The sequence below is a fragment of the Dysidea avara genome, chromosome 15 (assembly GCF_963678975.1).
Source record: "Dysidea avara chromosome 15, odDysAvar1.4, whole genome shotgun sequence".
Classification (NCBI taxonomy): domain Eukaryota; kingdom Metazoa; phylum Porifera; class Demospongiae; order Dictyoceratida; family Dysideidae; genus Dysidea; species Dysidea avara.
This window is the reverse complement of record NC_089286.1, coordinates 13,663,939-13,682,662: the sequence shown is the minus strand read 5'-3', so window position 1 is coordinate 13,682,662 and position 18,724 is coordinate 13,663,939. Positions and strand designations below refer to the sequence as shown.

At 37.1% G+C, this 18,724-nt stretch overlaps 1 protein-coding gene across 3 annotated transcripts; it reads right to left on the bottom strand.

Annotated features, from left to right (window-relative positions):
• Positions 1-6,267: 6,267 nt before the first annotated feature.
• On the bottom strand, positions 6,268-16,730 carry LOC136245387 (sialin-like). 3 transcript variants are annotated; one of them, XR_010695828.1, is made up of 11 exons: positions 16,467-16,730; positions 16,321-16,349; positions 12,130-12,329; positions 11,998-12,085; positions 11,594-11,680; positions 10,742-10,884; positions 10,530-10,679; positions 9,412-9,544; positions 8,759-8,997; positions 6,742-6,912; positions 6,268-6,691 (listed from the first exon to the last, which is right to left on the bottom strand). XR_010695828.1 is itself a non-coding variant. In XM_066036906.1 (10 exons), exons 1-10 carry the CDS (start codon positions 16,694-16,696, stop codon positions 7,477-7,479), a joined length of 1,530 nt encoding a protein of 509 aa, XP_065892978.1. In that variant the 5' UTR covers positions 16,697-16,730; the 3' UTR covers positions 6,784-7,476. The 3 variants fall into 3 exon arrangements, 2 of the variants coding, with proteins under 2 accessions (XP_065892978.1, XP_065892979.1); XM_066036906.1 differs by lacking the exon at positions 6,268-6,691 and having other exon boundaries at positions 6,784-7,707; XM_066036907.1 differs by lacking the exon at positions 6,268-6,691 and having other exon boundaries at positions 6,784-7,616.
• Positions 16,731-18,724: the final 1,994 nt, after the last annotated feature.

The following is an 18,724-nucleotide window of genomic DNA, read 5'->3' as shown; positions in this document are numbered from 1 at the left end:
AAGAGATCTATCAATGACATGTACGTTGATGGGATATCGATAACTTTAGGAAATCCTCGGAAACATGTGTGGACATATGCATCAGGACACAGTCATAACTGTGACGATCGAATTCACAATTGTCTGTGTGCACAGTTTCCAGGCCCTGACCCTCCGTCATTTGTTGGAAAACATTACTACTGTGAATCTGGTAACACTGGAACATTTAACCTAAATACTTACTACAGTTCAGACGCGCTATGGGATGGATTAAACTGCTATGGCACTCAAAACAATTGTTGCACCAATCCAGACATGCCCTGGTTCTTCCGCCAGTTTGCTAAATCTGTGCCCGGCTATTACTTGGAAGTAAGAAATTGCCGAGAGGAGTCATTTCCAATGAAGAGACTGTTATTGAAGTTTAGACCTCTACATACGGTGACTGGACTTGTCACTGAACTAGGCTGCTTTGCTATTATATTTATGTAACTGACTGTTGTGCTTTGTACGTTTAGGTTTGTATGTAATTTTATACATGTAGATTCTGTCTGAAGCAGCATAATGTTATTTATAGTACAGAATGTGAGCTTTATCTTATACATATATGTACCATATTATATTCATGTATTTATACAGTGTGAATTTTTCCTCATATCTACAGTTTTAAGAAAACCCAACGAACATAACTCCGTTTAATACAATATGACATCGATTTCAATGTTGAAACTAACTGTCACATGAATATTCTAAGTGGATCACTACCATAATTGGTATTAACTACCAATATAAATTAAAACTTGGATGTGTATATAGTATTGTTTGTCAACTATTTTGTGCTCTTGTTTTGTTTGCAAGTGTATGATTAAAGTTTGGGTACTTATAGACAATTATGCCCTGTAAAATTAGAGCATCAACACTCCTCCAAACAAATCTTTCCTTTCAGACAGGCTTCTCAAGGGTGCCAGTGGGTATCCTAATAAGAGTATATAGAAACATGATGTGCACTGAGACCAATTATTGCATCCTTCCTTCGAGGTTGTTTATCCACAGAAGATTCCTATCACTGCATGTCTTACCTATACTACTTTAAAGGCCTTTGATTTGTTGAATGCATCTTTAATCTGGTCTGTAATAGTGTTCTTAGCTTTCAAGCGGCTTAATAAGTCATAGTAAGTGAAGTTTAAACTTTAGCATTAGTACATGAAACCAATGTCTTCACCAAGAAACACAGGGTGCTTTTCTTAATTAAAAGCCACAGGTGTCTCAATTTTAAAATAATAGAAGCCCACAATGTAAAGCGCACCTTACCATTATATGTATGTTGTTACAACACTAATAGTAACAAGATGTCAGATACAGTGGTGCCCTAACCAGCTACTAGACATTATAAAATATTTCCTTCACTGTGTAGCTTTGATCTGCCCATGCAAAGTGTTAGCTACCACAGCATAATTTTTATATACAGATACTGCCTATATTTATTTCATCTATGTTAAATTGTTTTCAAAAATTTCAAATATGCTCTGACATAAACAGATCATGGGCCTAAACACTGAACAGTTTATACATGTAAATTTGTAGTCTTGTCATATATACTACTGCATATGGGATTAATTTTGAAATATATACCTGTTCCAATACTGACTAAAGGTGGAATCAGTTGCTTTAAAGCAAGGTACACACATCTGAGGGAATCAGCTAATAGATCTTTCCTGGAATCTTGAAATCATTGCTAAAAGTAAAATCTCATAGGCAGCTTAGCTTGGCCCCTTGCCTCATACAACACAAGAATTTCATATATACATACATATACATACTCCATTCCACATTTCACATCAAAACCACATTCTGTACAATGACTATCTACGTATAATGTGTTGGAGATGGAAGCTGATTCAAGCTGGTTTTCTGTAAACAGTATATACAATTAAAAGGAAAGATGAAATACTTTTAAGATACTATTACCATACAGTATAATGATTACTGTACGCAAGGGAATTTAATATAAGAAATTAAGTTAACGAATGAGTATGATCTTTAATTCATCAAAAATTTACTGTTATACATTGCATTGCACGGCACTCTTCTCCAATTATCAGATTCCCCCAAAATAGCTTTACTTGCAGTGGCATTGTTTCAGTGTCCACTCTGCATTCAAATGTAATTAAAAGTAGCTGCTCCAAAAAAAAAAGATAATTACTGTATGTTTTTTGAGGTAGTTATGTTGTCTGGTGGTGCTGGGTTTGTTTTGCCTTACAAGTCTTGCAGTAAGTTCTTTGACTGATAAAGTAATTGTGATTAGTGACTAAAGGTAATGTCAACAACTTGAGTCAGGGGATATCAACACCCTCTCTTCCAAAATGGGGTTCCAAGCAACCTTTGACTGCCGGATTCACCAGTGCATTAACACATAGTCAATCTACTAGCTACACTATGCTAAAAATATAATGTTATCAGTTATGCTGTACAGGTGCATCGTCCTGTATTTTACTGAATTTGAATTACAAATTACAATGGCATATATTGTAGCTAAGTAATTGCTTTAAAAGGTCCTCTATAGCTTTTTCACTTGGACCTCCTTCTTTCTTCAAATCACATATATATTCTAAATATACATTAACTATGATTTATAGCTATGCAGCTACATAGCATTATTGAATGTGTATAGAAGACTACAGTAAATTTATTAAGAGGTGCTACACTGGTATTCATACAACAGGCATGCCGGAGTTACAACATGTAACATTACTGTTATATATTTATATATATACCATTCCACTACTAGGTTTACATAACTCAGCAGCTTCATTTTTTTGCAAGACTAGTACAAGAAAACAATATTTTTTTTTAGAAAATCGTCATATACCGGGACCACAGCTCTGAAGTCATTGCAACACCAGCACGAAGTTGCCACACTATCTGCAGGCTATTAATCTCCACATCAAGCAACCCTTAAACTATTCTGGTCTGATTTTGCCAGTTTCAGGTGACTATCTGGCAGCCTGTATAACCATGCCAGACGTGTTCACAACTCTGTGGTGACTGTGGAGGGATGAAATACCCTGGATAGATGATAAGAAAGCTGAATGTGTGCTATCTGTTTTTTTTTTGTGATATTTCAATTTATAAACAGCTATTTTGTGGCCTGGTGGATTCATTTACCACCCCAATCCATTGTAGTACTCGATATATATAAAAGGTGGGAAACTCTATAAGCACTACCTTGACCACCGCATACTTTTTTAAAGGTCTCGAATATAGCTCTGGAAATTCCATAAACATAGCTGGAAGGGTACACTGCTTTTAAATGTAAATGTTTTCTCTGTATTAGCAATGCATCCAGTCACGGTGGTTTTCCAATATTTGGTAACATTTTAAAGTTCAATCATGGATCATGAAATAAACAGCAAACAACTTAACTGAACAAGGTGGTGTTCTACATCTGTATTTATTATCATTAATATTAATTACTCATGATTCAACTAAATAGTGTAGTATCTTGCCATCTACTAGGTGAGGTGTCATAGTGTTGGCACTTGTGCAATGTTGCACAAACCACAACACTGTTGTGACACTTGCTGTGGTCTAAAATATTGCTATATGAGAATTATAGTGTTGGCAGCACCTTTGAACTGCCCACACAAAGTGGTACGCAATATTAACCATTTTGATTTAATTTTCAGTTCCAATCTAGAAACTTAATTTGACAGCAACTACGTACTGCAGAATCTAAGCTATAGCAAGCAAGGCCTTTCCTTTTCCCATCCATGTTGATTGGCCAATTAACCCTAAACTACGTATTAATGTGTTACTATAACAGTACACCATACTGTATTGCATCGCACTACCCCATCAAACCATCAACAAGTTGTCATTTGAGGCATTAGTCATTGCCTATCTGAGGACATAACTCTCTCAGAAATAGCTAAAGAATTGTAAATCAATGGAAGCATAATACAAATTGCTGTCAGACTTTTAGTGCTGGTCACGCAATACAATATAATGTAGCTCTACAGCTATACTAATAGCTACCAGCCAACAATAGTATGTACATATATTTCACATGGGTACTTACAATCTTTTGGAACATTCATCAGGTTCTGCAAAACTTACTGTGATGACATTCTATAGCTAAGGAAGTTGATATATCAACATAAAATACTTTGCATTAACCAGATGCTAGGGACCCGCCGATTATGCTCATAATTTTACCTATTATGCTATGCTGCACTGCTCAAAAATTCACCTATTATGCTTAAATTAATGCTCAATATTTACCTATTATGCTCGATTATGCTCAATGTCCATGCCTTAGTTCATATGCTTTGCTACTAGTTTAACACTGTACAGAAAGAAAAAATGAGTGGCTGGAACACAAATAATAAATTCTTGCTGCATGCCTGCATGTAAGAGAAAAGATCGATATACTCTAATAGAACAGTCAGTGTGCTGATTGTTCTATTAGAGTTACTGACTGCTCTATTAGAGTATATCGATCTTATTTTGCAATTGTCATTTTTTCAGCAAGAATTTACACTATCGTACAAATATTTAACCTATTATGCTGGCATTATGCTCAATGCTTTTAAATACCTATTATGCTCAAAATTATGCCAGCATAATCGGCGGGTCCCTACCAGATGCATATTACATAACATTAGGCCAATGAAACTTGATTAGCAGTTTCGCGTCATCGCCCGCATACTGTTTATATACCCGCATGGAATTTCATTATTGGTAATTCTGATCGAAATACTCTAATAGAACAGTCACTTTTACTTTAATAGAGCAATCAGCTATACTCTAATGGGAAAATCACTTGTTTAGATAGCTGAATATTCTTATATGGATTAGTAACGTACTTTAGCAATTTAATGCAATGTAGATCTCCCTGTTTTTTTGGCAGAAATCTTCATGTTTGGGGTGGGTGTTGTGCTTTTAGAAAATAATGAATAATAACCGCCCGCCCGCATCAATTTTTCAAAAATCTGAGCGAGAAACTGGTAATCAAGTTTCATTGGCCTTATGTGTTACAAAATTTCACGGCCATATAGCTAAAATTAGAATTCTGTATGACCTATTTTTGCAAGCCTGGCCAAAATTAATGAATCTGACATCATTTAAGATTATTGTGTCATCCTTGCACATGGTAATAGCCAGCCACAGTGGGCATTAATATAGTAGTAAATAAAGATTGCAACACAACTAGCGGTGATTGCACGTACATTGACATTAAAACTAGACTGTGCATGATAATTCAAAACTTATGATTTTTCTTACACAATTACGTGTGTAATACTGTGTATACACTATTATATATATTTATATACTGCATGTTTCTCCAGTAAACCCATTAAGGCATTCACAGATATAAGCATGTTTTTCATCTACACAAATCCCACCATTTTCGCAAGGATTAGGGTTGCAGTTAGCTTGACAGATGTGTCCAGAGCTGACTCCATCATGACATGTTTCATCATTGAGCCAAGGAGTAGGGTCACAATTTTAGATGTTTGTTTCACAGATTGGACATTGTGCAATTAAAGCTTGGTGTTCCTCCGTTTCGACATGTCAAACTACATTTGGCTATAAACGGGATTAATTTTGCTAACACTTCAAACTTAGTAATCCCCATATATAGTATTTCAAAATCTATATTATTAACTGTCCAATTATGAGCAATTAATTGCTCTTAATTTTATAGTCATAGCACATTCCAACAATGAGCTACAAACTTTTTAAATTCGTAACCAACTTTTGGAAGTATACTCCTTGGTGCACTGTTAAAAACGAAGTATGAAATTCATCCAAAAATGGTATGACAACAGCATTGCAATCCAGGATAAAATGTTACTGAGTGTTGTGAAATGGGAGGACAATTGTTTAGTGATGAAACTGGCTGTGTAGCAGCTTGTGGATTGATTGGTAAGTGTATATAACAAAAAAATGTAAAATTTTATAACTATAATTATAATTAATAGAGGTGAACCACATTTCACTGTTCCACTGTTATCTGGGGATATTCTCTACTACTCCATCCGAGGGTACTCTGGGTTGGCATTCAATATGATCTGCAATAAAGACTTTATTGTCAATGCCTATTTTGTGGACACTAGAGGAGATACTAGTGAAGCTACTTGGATTGGAAAACTAGCTGTTGTTCCACAAAATAGGAACAATTCTGATGCTGTAATTTTTGACTCTGTCAATCAGGAGATTTTAGTTGTTGGTGATGGAAACTTGAAGGCTGCAACAATTAAGCAAATAAAATTTACTGAAAATGGCACTGTCAAGTTTACCCATACAGCAATGCAGAATGGCAACCTTATTACACATGTGATTTATACTAAGCCTCAGGCTAAATTTGATGTCACGTTCTACAACAATCATCTCGATGTGGACTGGAGGATGAATTATGATGAAATACATGGCTCACATGGGCTGATGGGTATGTTCTGAATCAGTTGCTTATAAACATTCCTCATTTGTGTCACTAGTTTACCCCTCAGTCTATAGTTGTCCAAGTATAGGCATTCTTCAGTTTTTTATAAAAACATCCTTACAGTCTTATAATATTAGTATGTGTACACGTGCAGGTATTGGCTTGAATAACATAAATACATGCACAATCAACTCAGAATAATAGCCTTCCAAATTTCAAGTTTGACCTTTCACAACTGATCTACTTACTTGACAATACATCAGGAAATAGCTGTAAACAAGGACTGCAATGACATCAAATTTCAAACACTGTACACATACCTGTTTACATAGGAAGTTACGGATTGTCAAGTTGACACAATTGGAAAGGCCACATGACCTGTTTCACAGAGCCAGTTACATAATCTTACTGTATATAATCATATTGTATCAACAGAATTTGATCTTTTGAGTTAGACGCTTGCACAAAACTGTCAACAAAGTTAGCAAGATCTGTGTAGGATCATACTGTAACTATATTCATCAAACAGTAGCTTTCACATTTTATAATATTTTATAGAATGTTTCTTCACCAACAGTTAGCTAATAAGTAGTCAGAGAAATGTTCGAGAACAATACAATAATAAGCAATGGTAATGATGTTTTGATTATGTCATAGCTCAATTTATGAAGAAAGGTATTGATTTTGATGCTAAGAGAAAAATGTTGGTGTTTTCAAATGGTCATGACCCAGTACCAGTTATCAGAGACTCTGTTATGAAAGACAAGTGGTGTTAGAAGGCTCAAACGTATGGGCATCAAGGGGAAGGTCTCATTGAGGGTAACATGCTGGATTATTTGGTACCCAACATCCTTGGTACTCCTGACCAACTCAAGAATTTCACCAAACAATGATGGACTTCAATGGACTAAACTCTTAGAATCTTTATTAATGTATTTTGCACACACAAACAATTCATAGTCATGTGAAATCAGCCGCATATACACATTAGCTTTCAAGCTAAGTTTCTAACATGCATAATGTGTACATTCATTCATCATGGTTTATCAGCTTCATTAGGGGTTACGTACAGGCTGGAGGTTGAATGGTGTTGAAGTGTCCGTATCATCTCTTTGTTTACTGCCTTCTGCCCACCACTGCTTTTGACCGCTACCCAGTAACCAATAAACAATAGCTCCAAAAACATAAATTTCAGCTGTGAGTACAAAAACAAGAAGCCATTCTTGTCGGTAGATATCAGTGATTGTAGGATCTTTGCAGCTGTCACCACATGTCACAATGTTTGGCTATATGTGCATATGTAAATAGTATTGCATAATAATAATGTAGGCCTGTGTCAAATATTCCAGCATAATAATTCATGCAGGCACTGATCCAGAAATATATGAAGGGGAGTGACTGGCGCAGTTTCAAGTTGAGAGAATAGAAGTATTGAATCAGTACAAAATGTGGCTAGTGTATCAGATAATGAGGTCAATAACAATGTCCGTGTCATGGCCGGTGTATGGCTTACAGTCTAGATAATCATGCAATGAACCAGAGATCTACAGTATAGTTTTAGTACACTGTAGGCTAACATACTGCAAAGCATACCTTACTAAGGGATCTGAGGGCATGCTTTAAAATTAAGAAGTTTATTTTCCTGGAAGCATTTTTAGCTAAAATCTATTGAGTCTAGGATTTTGGTCAACTACCAACTACCAAGACTCACTGTTCCCTTCTACATGCTGTAGGTTGTCAGTTGTCAATGGCACGAAACTAGTATATATGTAATTGCATAACCACAGTATCTTTATTATTTCTGGCAGGTAGCTTATAGTAAAGGCATGCCATGTTATTCCCAGACAAGCAAGGTAGGTGGCTAGCCACCCCATCCCCAACCCCCCCCCCCCCCCAGATCAGTCCCTGTAATTGTGACCTGGCCTAGCAAGTCAATAAAATTGTGAATACAAACTACATCTCATCACATAAAACATCAACACTTGTGCTATACAGGCAAGTATTTGCTATACAAGAACTAATGGACATTACAAGCATGCATGACATCATAAAGAAATAGGTAATGAAAGTTTTGTAAAAGTACGTCAATTTTATGTGCCCACTTGCCCTGTTATTTGCAGACTCAATAATTATTGATGTGCAAATTTTTAGTACTAAAATGCTTCAGTGGATAAGCAATTAACTACAAAGGAATGATGTGATAACCATTGAAGAATCCTAGCAATGCATGTATGTATGTTTTAGTAATGTAGGCTATGATAAAGTTTTCTTACCACAATAAAAACCAACATACACTCTTTGAGTATTTTCAAATGACATATACTACACAAGTCTCACCTCTTTAGCTATTAGCATGGCTACTTGTGGACCAGCAAATGCTGGGATTGCGCAAAGTGTATTGGATATGCCCAGCAATATGCCGGCATAATTTGGTGCAATATCAAGATAGTTGACACTGCATCCAGCTACGGCAAACCCTGACACCGCAATAGATAGAGAAATGAAAGTCATAACCTGTTCAGTTGTAGTTCCATAAACTCCACCCAAGACCAAAAACAAGGCTGGTAGACAGCTACCTATACAACAGAAGATTGAAACAAAATAATAAATCAAACATATTTTGAATCAGTCGTTGTACTTTTAAATAGCTAAAGTCTGTTAAGTGGTTTTAAGCTTGCTCTATGTGTCACATATTTAGGGAGGCCTAAATGCATGCCTTCCCTTGAAATTTGAAATCACACCTGAGGACAACTTTAAGCACTGAAAAGATAACTGACTGTTCTATTAGAGTTTTGTAATCCTTCACAAACCAAAACCAGCAAAAAGTTTTGGGGAATGTTTACTAATTGACTAGAATGAAGTCTATAATATTATTATAATATTGTAGCTAGTGCATTTAATGACCTATTGGGTTAAATATCTGCAGCTATTCAGACTGAAGTCTTCAAATTCCAATATTCCATATATAATGTTTTTTTTCCTATACTCACCAAGTGTTGTGTTGAGCTTCCTGATCACTGTAGTGGTTACTAGTTTATGCTGCCTCAACATATCTGTTACATATCCCCAGAAAAGTGACACCACTGTTAAGCAGACATATGGTATTGCTGAGTAGAAACCATTCTGAGAAATAAAACGAACCAATTCTTAACATGTCACAAGTACGTACATTTACTCTGCAGGTTGAAAGGTTTATTTATATCATTTTGTCTGCTTTGTTTATTATATACTACATTGTACTCCTATCTAGCTAATAGACTTTTTGTTTCATTGAACAAAATAATAGCATATCTATTTTGAATAAAAACCTTTTTTGAGTAAAAAATCACTAGTGAACCTGGAGCTCTGTAAAACTGAAACATTCTTAGATGGGAACTTGTGCCACAGTAGCATAATTTATTATATGTGTCACTTTTGTGAGATTATCAGTCTATAAACTGCATCTTTTAAAAGGCTGTTTTGTGGCCTAGTAGCTTCAATAACCACACACATCCACTTTGAACCTCATTATTTTCCTCCTATGCACATTTTGATGACTTGGGATACAACAACACTTGCAATCAATTCTATTTTTTGGTGAAAATTCCGTACATGTCACTGCTAGAGCTGGAACATTACTTTTAAGCAATAAACTTATACAATGCACCCCTATGATACAAGCCATCAGAAATTCAACTGACTAAAGTACAGGGTTAGACTGGACATGTTTAAGTAGTGCACATTTTTAACCTCATCTCAGGCGTGTGATCCTATATAAGAAGCTTTTAATTCTCTATATGTAGCTATAGTGTGGCTGGGAGACTTGTGAACTACTTGAGGGGAACTACAGTACAGCTGGCTTGTAACTGAACTGTCTATGTGATAACATGTTTGTGTTGCACAAGTTTCAACAGCATGCCATGGTTTGTTGCATTTCAGAGTGAATTGTCTGTAGATGGTACTAACTTATATAAATATAAGGCAGCATAAAGTATCTCTCTGCAGAGTGACTTCTTAAGTATCCATCTCACTGCAAACGTTAGTACTATGATAAAACATTGGGTATATGTACTAAATGCAGTCAATTTAAACACCTTACACATGACATTATTATTATACATCCTGTAACCTTTGTTATGCCAAGACAGAGTATGTGGTTAAGGTACGTTGGCAAGCAGACAACTAGCAAATAGTATCCCCAGCTATTTGTACATTCAGCAATGACAAGACCCAGAACCACAGGTGATGTAAGCATTGCTTTCCAAGGAGTTGACGAACTCTGCCAAACCATATGTAAAATAATAATACGTTCAGTAATATTGAGCAAAGCACATCTGCTACCTTTTTTGACGCATCATTATCTATCTCAGATTTAATCAACGATTCTATGTAATTCTGCTCTTTAGAAGAAATATATGGATGATCGGCAGGTGTGTTGAATGCCAAAAACAGCCAGGCCACAAACCAGACAATCCCAAACACTCCTACAGTATTTAGTGCAAACATTTAACAATAATAAGTTTCTAGCTACACAAATACTCTGTGTAAGTGTGACTGTGTTCAAGAGCTGCATTATCATAAACACGGTACAACAAATACTATATGTTGATTAGTGTGCATAAAGCCTTCTATCACCTTCCTTCTACCTAAATTCTGAGGGCTGCAGACCAGCTCATCTAAGGCTGTTCAGCAGTAGTGGTTGATAAAGCTAAACCGAGTTATCAATCCAAATTGAAGTCAAGCTTTCTTTCTTTCTTCTTCTTTTTTTTAAAATAATTTTTTTACTGCTTTACAGAGACCAGCACTGAAGCCTGACAGCAACTTTGGCTGCACCCTTAACCTAACATACCAGGACTACGCTTACTAATAGATATCTAATGACCTAAAGCTAATAAGGGGCCACTGAAAGGTAAGTTGATGCAAGTGCTGGCATTGTTACAGTAATACCAGTTAAATAGGCCAGGTAAGACCTAATCCAAACATTTGTCTCATAATGTACACAGTCAGTACAAGCATGCATCTAAGCAAACATATAATTTATGAAATTTATATAACAGCATTTCAAAATTAGCGAAGTAGGATAAGTAGAAAATTTTAAACCTCCCAATCACACACATACATATTTGCTGGATGTAAATCTTGATTTGTTAGCTAATCAAAAGATGACAAACATAAGTACATCAGCACACTTACCAAAACAGTAAAATGCCCAAGGCCATCCCAAGGCACCACATAACACTCCAGACAATGTAAACCCAACAATGCTTCCAAGAAATGTGCCTATACATGTCAAACAATTAGTACTTGTTATGTAGGGCGATAAGTAGCAATATGTAATATGGACACTATACTATACTATACTTGTACTATACTATACTAATTATTATCTTTCCATGTCAGTATCAGTTCTTGTACCTCCTATATATGCAAAGTTGGTCACATACGACTGAAATATTTTACTTGGTAAAATTATATACAAAATTTATATACAACACACAATAACCCTACGTATGTTAACAGGTAACAAACAGAGGTACTTGTACACTAATAGATTAGGTTATGCTATTACACTATAAATTAATATTTATTTAACATACCTGCTAGAGTAATACTTCCCATTATACTCCTTTCTAATGGTGGAGCCCACTTGCCAAACATTGCATTGGTAGCTGGATAAGTTATTCCCTGCAGTTCTACCATAATGATGTAAACACAGCATTGTTGCTCACTTCAAAAAGTCCAACAATTACTCTACAAGCTACCAGTGCCCATACATTGAGGTAAGCCAGTTGAGGTGTGATTATGGTGAGTAGTGATGACATCAGTATACCAACACCAAATACATACTTCCCACCAAATTTGGTAGCTAGCCATCCTCCGGGAATTTGAGTGATGGTGTATCCGTAGAAGAAGCCGGACAAAACCCAACCTGTATAGATGAAAGACTTTGTAAGACAGACTAGCTATGCAGTAGTCTGTAAGACTTGGTGACACGATAATTAAATGAATTGTTGTGGTGCCAAAAGTCAAAACTCCAGTCAGAGAATACATAGCTAACTGCAAGGTCCAACTTTGAAATCTGAAGAATGAATATAATAAAAGTTTGCACATAGGATTTGGTTTAATCTTGTTGCAATTAAATAGAATAAGGCAAGCTTGATATCTGCAGTATATAACTATGTGCTGCTACCAAGGGACTGTACACATGGGATGTTTTACACTGTGAGCATGGCAGCTACATAAAATTCCTTTGAATGCTCATACTAAGTCACTTTGTTGAAAACAATCCTGATTTCAAAAGGCTACATGTTCAAAGGATTATTGTTATTGCCAGGAATTCATTGTACACTGTGTTAAGTATTAATTTGTAGTAATAATTTGTACTAGTAATAGCATGGGTAACAGTGAAATTTGGGATAAATACCACTCTTGTTGCATTGAAAATGGAAATTTCACTTGGCTTCGCCTCGTGAAATTTTACCCATTTTCAATGCAACACTCGTGGTATTTATCCCAAATTTCACTGCTATACCCATGTTATTCCCAGTTAATACCATACTCGCTACACATGCTGAGCATTAGGGCTGCTAACAATTTGTTATTATGTAGCTAAATTTGTACTACATTTGTTAACATAAATTCTACCAAATGAAATTGCAATTACAACTTGTCACTACATTTTTAACATAAACTTCTAGCCAATGAAATTGCAATTACAACTTGTCACTACATTTTTAACATAAAATTCTAGCCAATGAAATTGCAATTACAACTTTTCACTGCTACCAGTGAAATACGGGATTAATTTCACTGCTGTTATTGAGACTTTTGTATGGGCAATGAAACAGGTATGGTGTTAATAATGTTATTAGACACAAGACCAAATACATAACCACTTAAATACCTTAGATGTAGTAATGAATTATAAGTAATAGTTAGACTTCAGACCATTTGGGGTCTATGTAATTTAGTAACCCGAAGGCCCTGTGTCGTGGCGCCTTAGCGCAGCGAAGGCGCTACTGCAGGGCCTGAGGGTTACTAAATTACATAGACCCCGAATGGTCTGAAGTCTAACTATTATTTGGGAAACCTTATAAATGAAAACTTGATATTCAATGTACAATCATTTGTGCCTACAGTGTGCCTACCAGGTATATAGTTACAAATTGAGTGATTCAAGGCTGAACATTTGTGTAAAGTGTTTAAAAGTAATTCGTACTGTGGCAATTAGGAACACTACTTTTACTGATCATTAGCTACTAAGAATTCACAGTGATGCCCACAATTTGCCAGTGTACTTTTATGTATGCATGAAAATCAATGCTTTTGAATTTTTTGAAATGGTGAGATTTATTTTATGCAATAAAAATTCTCAGACAGTAGCTATAAAATGAAAAATGGAATAGTGCATGGTTCTTGTGATAGTTTGGGATGGTAAGATTGGGAGTAACCCTTTCTTTAAAATCAATGCGGTGCTGCCGACATGACTTTGAAGGTTGTAATACATACCGCATCAACTATATACAGTTATGGTGTCTCAGTGTCTGTCACTGTAAAAAGTAGTGAATTTAATCATATATTATATGGTATTTGAGACTGTGTATTAATGCATAGGCGGATCTAGGAATTTCAGTGACTAGTTTCTGGGCATGCAAGAGTCTGGTGACATTCTCTTAAAAAAGAAGTTATCCTTAAACTATGCAGTAACTGTAATTTAATCATTCTGAATATATATATATCAGTTTTGTAGCTGTTTTGTCAGTAATCCAAATCATAATCATAAGCAACATCAACATTGAAGTTGATTTAAAGCGTCATATTTGTTATAGGCTGCTTGTGGCTGCTAAATGCATATGGGTGAAGTCCAGGCTCTAAGTTGTGTAATGTACTTGGTCAAGTAATACACTTTAAATTGATCAAGGAAGCTGACGTGTTGAGTAAATATTGCAACTTCAGCCTAGCTGTAGGTTGAAGACCAAAAAAAAAAAAAAAAGAAAGGTCTTCACCTACTGACAATAGCTACCCCTCACCATAGATACCCTCAGTTTCGTGCTACATACTGCACTTACTAACAAATAGGCGTGGCTGAGCATATGTTGGTAATGCGATAAGTGGGCGTGGCTCACGAAAGAGCTACGCGATAGCGTTTATAAGTTCCACGTCGTCAAACGAACAATTTCGTTTCTCACGTGATCCAATCTGGGTCAGACCCGGATAAATTGTAAACCGGGTCAGACCCGGATGACCCGGAGAAAATGTGACCCGGATGACCCGACCCGGTTTCAACGCTGTTGTGTACCCTTTGACACTAACTCATCTTATAGTTTAGTTGTCACAATTTAGAAGGAGTCTAAAAGTTTTGGGAAGTAGCCCTAAAGTAAGGCAATTAAGTATGGGGTTCTAGGGGCATGCCCCCAGGAACTTTTTAAACACTCTGAGATTAGATTTTGAACTATTTTTACTGTGTTGGCACTGGTAAATTTAGTAGTTTTAAGCTACAATATGTGACTGGACTATTAGGATAGTTGACTGCTCTATTAGAGTATTTAAAACTGAAGTTTTGTAACTTCTCAAATTCATGCAAAACAACTTGACTAGTTTCTGGATACCTCAGAAACCCCCCTAGATCTGCCCCTGTAACGTATGCATGCAAACACAGTAATTTTCCATCACATGTGCACGTTTGCATCTGTGACCCGATTTGACCAAAAGGGACTTATAGCCTTTCTGATTGTACAACTTTGTGTGCCTATAACTTCACAAGAATATAGGTGTGTATGAGATATCTATAGCTACTTAAAACTTTCACAGACTGTTCTGCAGTTATATGATATGCAAATAGACCATCCAGAAAGAAAAGTTAAGAGTCAGAAAAATGGAAAGGCTTTAAGCCCCTATTTGTCAGACCGCAGGTCACATGCATGTGCTATAATAATAGTTCTATAGATCCAACACTGTCACACAGGGATATGAGGTAGCTACCATAGAATTTAGAAATTGAGCATGCTAAACAAACTTTACTATTTCTTATTCTCCTCCCAGGCATATATATGCATATTTGTCTGCATCCAATTATTAATACGTATGTAATTGGCAGCTTGCTAAGTTTCATTTGCCAGGACATTCGGCTAAATTTAAACAGCTGCAATTAATTATAAAGATGTGAATATATAGCTACTGTAACAATAGACTCTATAGCTACCTGCATGAGTCCTGGGATAATTATTGTCATTCTCCAAAATATAACCGCATGCATGCATGCAACTCTTTAGCTATACCGTAGGCGGGGAAAGATACGCGTGGGAAAAGTTTCGCGTTTAAGTTACATTATAGACCCTTTTGTGGTGGACTTCCGCGAGGTGTCTAAATAACTTAGACCCTTTTCATGTTTTAGTCGCGCACAAACAGTGGTAGCGCTGCCAACGAATTGCCACCTGGTAATTAGTTTAAAACAGTTACGGCTGCAGTGATGGGCTTGTATACACCAAGCCCATCACTCCAGTCGTAACTAATTTAACGCTACATTTCTCTGTTATAAGCAGCTGTCAATAGTGTCAAGGTATACAGCGACTACATAAGAGTCTAAATAACTTAGACTTCAGACCAGTCGGGGTCTACGTAATTTAGCATCGTAATTTAGTAACCCTCAGGCCCTGTAGTACCGCCTTCGCTGCGCTCAGGCACCACGACACAAGACCTTCGGGTTACTAAATTACGTAGACCCCTCTGGTCAAAAGACTAGCTAACTATTATTTAGCTAGTTGCACTTTATATTGTGGCCATACACTGAACATCAGTAAATCGCGAAACCGGCTTTTCATGTAGCTAGCTACAGTACTACTCCATTCTTATCTTCAGATAGCTAACTACTATATAACTACGTACTTAATTAATAGTTTAGTACGTATTATTGAGCATACCTTGTTCTGCATCTGTCCAATCAAAGCTTCTGTGACACAAAAGATAGAAGTATATGTACGATAATGTACCCATAGCTAGCTATAGCTATATAGACTAGCTAGCTGATTAATCAATAAAAGTATAGCTAGTTATGCTCGCTCCATACCTTTGGCCATGGCGGGGATTTTCGGCCGTCATCTCCACAATCGCTACACTCAGGTTAGCGCGAAGAGAAAAGGCGTTACATAATCCCAAAAAGATCATGAAGGCGAGCACGTATCGTGTTTTAATGCAGGGAACAGCACAGTCAACCTTGCAGATCCTAGGGAACCATCGGACCAGCCGGCTTTTCTGACCGTTCAGTAGATGTATCGATTCTGTATCTTTACGCCACATTTTAGGCTAACTGGAGTTACTAGACTATTGGGGTTTTGCTCGTTACTACAAAGCCGATGTTGCATCACACGTGATGAGGCACGTGCCATGATACGTACGTACATGTACGTATAAAGCAACTCGTCTGCAACGTAGCTAGTTGCATACCACACACTTGTTAAACCACTGAGGTAAACTGCAGAATAGATGAGTTAATCTTCTGACTAGTCATGCACCACGTATAGCTGTGTGCAAATTTTCTAAATGGTTCAAATCTTTGTATTACGTACGTGAGGGTAGGGTAAAACCGGGACGAGGACAATAGGGGTAAAACCGGGAAGGGGAGAGGGACAAAGAAAAAATCTGGGACAATAGCTATAGTAGGCTATAAACTGCCCCTATAATAAACATGCACCGAACTAGCTTGGAGCTGTCTAAGTTGTTTCTTTACCTAAAGTCTAGGTAGACAACGGATCAAGGAAGATGTCTGCTGCAGGTTTCCAGGATCAAGATACCCTAATCGTCACCATACAACTGCGTAGCTATAATTATAATTCTGCACTATGAGAAGGAACTATAGTATAATTTGTAGATTTAATTTGTAATCATGATAATTAATTTTGTAATTTGTATAGATTGTAGATTCATGCTAGTAAATTCCCTATAGTGTTATCTAATTGAGCTACAGTGTAAACCTCAGGCAGGATATACAACACAGAAAGTTATCTATATATATACAGTTAAAAATGAAGAGTAACCAACACTCTGAGAGTTCCCAGTGTAGGGAGGATTTAACACCCCATGGAGAGTAACCAACACTCTGAAGAGAATAACCATTACTCTGAAGAGTAAGCAACACCACCTTCAGAGCATGTGTTACTCCCTTAGAGTAATGGTTACTTTCCAGGGGTGCTAAATCCTCCCTACACCAGGGGCGTAGCTAGCCAGAAGGTGATGGAGGGGCAGGCATGCCCCCACGAAACGCTCAAAATCATTCATAATTGCAAAAAAGGCTAATGACCCAATGGTGGGCTAGCCAACATACGGTGTTGTATTATTACAACTTACACAACTAGCTATGTAACTATTTCAGTACTGACTGCTTCCAATCGAGGTAGCTATATTCGTCGAGCATCATCGCACGTGCCACAACTGTACTCCAACACATTCATCCACAGTCCGGTAGAGCTAATACTTTAGTGCAAATACAGGTTACTTTACGTTAGCCACAGCCTGTGCTGCAGTCCTAGCACACTGCTGACAGGATGACGTATTCACTCACTTCACTCAACGAAATTCAAATGCCATGTATTGCACGAAATCCCACCTGTCTTGCTAGCAGAACTTGTAAGCTTGACTGATCCACCTGACTGACTAAGTAAAAACAGACTGCACTGCCGTACGTACAAAGATCCAGTGTGATCGACTCGATAAAATAAACTTGGTACATTTATTTAGCTAACACTTTATCACCTCGTAGACAGTAGGTTCATAGCGTCATCTGGTCTCCTTTGTCACTTGTGAGTTGTGACTCCTGCCGTGGAGAAGCGGGTCACTCTTTTTAGATTCAAAAATGTTCTATCACGCGAGTAATCTAGGCTAAATATAGAAGTATGTGTCTAATATTTTCGTTCGATGGATTCGCGAGCGTGTTGAATGTTGTGTGTGCGCATTCACTAGCAGCCCCTGGTGATACCGCGTAGTAGTGTACATAATTTACAGTCATTTGCGTGTCATCATTTAGTGATGGGGGGGCAAATGCCCCCCCCTTAGCTACGCCTCTGCACACTGGGAACTCCTTGAGAGTTGTGGTTACTCTTCATTTTAACAGTGTACATGAGTCAGCGTTGAAACCGGGTCGGGTCATCCGGGTCACATTTTCTTCGGGTCATCCGGGTCAGACCCGGATTGGATCACGTGAGAAACGAAATTGTTCGTTTGACGACGTGGAACTTATAAACGCTATCGCGTAGCTCTTTCGTGAGCCACGCCCACTTATCGCATTACCAACATATGCTCAGCCACGCCTATTTGTTAGTAAGTGCTGTA